Source organism: Athene cunicularia (genome assembly GCF_003259725.1).
Source record: "Athene cunicularia isolate RWA chromosome 7 unlocalized genomic scaffold, athCun1 chr7_part1, whole genome shotgun sequence".
NCBI lineage: Eukaryota > Metazoa > Chordata > Aves > Strigiformes > Strigidae > Athene > Athene cunicularia.
In genome coordinates this window covers 32,348,370-32,350,357 of record NW_020799107.1, presented here as the reverse complement: position 1 = coordinate 32,350,357, position 1,988 = coordinate 32,348,370, and the positions used below count along the sequence as shown (strand labels likewise).

General features: G+C 35.5%; 1 protein-coding gene across 1 annotated transcript in view; it reads left to right on the top strand.

Annotated features, from left to right (window-relative positions):
- The window catches only part of LRP1B (LDL receptor related protein 1B), a 568,332-nt gene that overhangs the window by 536,707 nt on the left and 29,637 nt on the right, over positions 1-1,988 (top strand). Inside the window, exon 84 of the mRNA XM_026852527.1 lies at positions 1,908-1,985. Coding sequence (XP_026708328.1) covers positions 1,908-1,985 — 78 coding nt within the window. The remainder of the gene's footprint in view (positions 1-1,907; positions 1,986-1,988) is intronic.

The following is a 1,988-nucleotide window of genomic DNA, read 5'->3' as shown; positions in this document are numbered from 1 at the left end:
ACCCACCCCAAGAAGTAAGAAGTTTGTTCCTGCCTTATGGCATGGTGTGAAGTTTTTCAAATGTAAATAAAGGGATAACTGGAGTCAGCATTTCAGAAATTCCCTGACTTTCTCTGATCTCTTTTGGGTTCTACAGTCATATCATTATCTTGATTGGGTAGTCAATAATAAAATCTAATAGGCTGGCTTTCCTGTCTATGCCTGGAATTCCAATCCAAAGGGGTTTTGCATCACACATACAGTATATTATGTGGTTACCTTGCTAATCCGATTGACTTTAACACTTCTTAACATGGAACACCATTCTGTCATCAGCAAAGACTAGGTATCAAGGAAATGTGTGTTAGTTTTACAATAGCCCATTAGTTGCCTTCCTCTTCCAAATTTGCTATAGCGAATAATATTGATGTTCCCATTCAAGACATTTTGGTTCCCCATGTTAATTCTTCGACTTTTACCACTTACGTAAGGTGGTTTTGGTTCTCTGTAGTCTACTTACAAGGCATTCCTTTTGTCCTGCCTATACCTATTTACTACTTTGTTGCTATAATTTACTGTTGTGTTGCTAGCCTATCGTGGTCCTTTACTCAGAGATGCGATATGCCTGTGACTTTACTCTTTGCCTGTCAGCTCTCCCTTACTCTGCACTTGACCCAGTTATGATCTTGATTGCTACAGGTGGGGTTTCTTATGATTCAAATAAAGACCATGCTGTCTACCTCTTTATTTCAGAAGTGTCATCAGCTCTCAATTAATCATCTCCTTCCTTACCGGGGAGCCAGAAAGAACAAAAGTGTTAAACTCCCTCTGTTTTCCCTAATTTTAAGAAAATCCTAAAGGTTATATGAAAGCAAAGGGAAGGAGAGTGGGGGAAAAATAATATTTTGTAAGAGATAAACAAGAATGACAATAGAGTATTAGGAAGTAAGAAAGGAGATGGCTAGTTGGGCACATCAGGTCATTTACTTGAAGAGAACATTACCAGTGAGATATAAATACAAAGTCAGGAGATGGGAAATATTTATGGCATCTAGAAGGTTTTTTTAAAGAAGATAAACCTTAAGATAAAAGTCAGAGAAAAGTGAAAGAGTTTAATAAAACAATGGAATTGTAACAAAGCTATAAATCCTTTAGACATTAGGTTTAGATAAGGAAAAAATGGGAAAATTAAAATAAGAAAGAATCATAGGAGGAAAAGGCACCAGTGTGTAAACACTATATTAAAACTCTCTAAAAGGAAGCTATAGACTAGGAGTTCATTTTGTGCAAAAGTTCATCCCTAAGTGTTCACTACTTTTCAGACATTGAATATTCACCTTACATGCATCTTTGCTCTGATGCAGGACAGCACAATTTTTACTGATACAGTATTTATTATATGAGAGGGCTTATACTTGTGCTTCAGTAAAAATTCTTATGTAAAGTTGACTATTAGCAAATTAGTAAATATTTGTATATTCATGTGGTTATATGTAAGGGTCTTTGGGTTTGAGAATAATGGAGTGTATTCTGAAGAGTCACTGGTGTCGATTATACAAACATTTATCTTCTGCTACTGGAGGAACCCAGCCTAGCAGGATGATTTGAAGAGCTTAGTCATATCTTAAATTCCTACTTAAGTCCATTTTATAAATAATTTCCAAATAAAGAGTCAATGACCGTCTATAAACAAGTGTAAAGTGCATAGATGCAGTTTTTGAGGTGCTCACATCTTACAGTGCTAACTTTCTTTTTAAAAAGTTCTAAATTCAATCTATGTTTGCAAAGGTATGTTTTATTAGCGTCTAGAGAAATGTACATACATTAACGCTTGCTACTGTTATAACAAGTGTATCAATCTTCAAATTTCTGATTAGAGTTTTGATGTTTATTTTTTATCATAAAATAGTTTTCTTTGTTTTGAATAGGGAGGCCTACCTGCAACTGTGCGCTGGGTTTTACAGGACCAAACTGCAATCAGACGGTCTGCGATCGTTTTTGCCAAAACG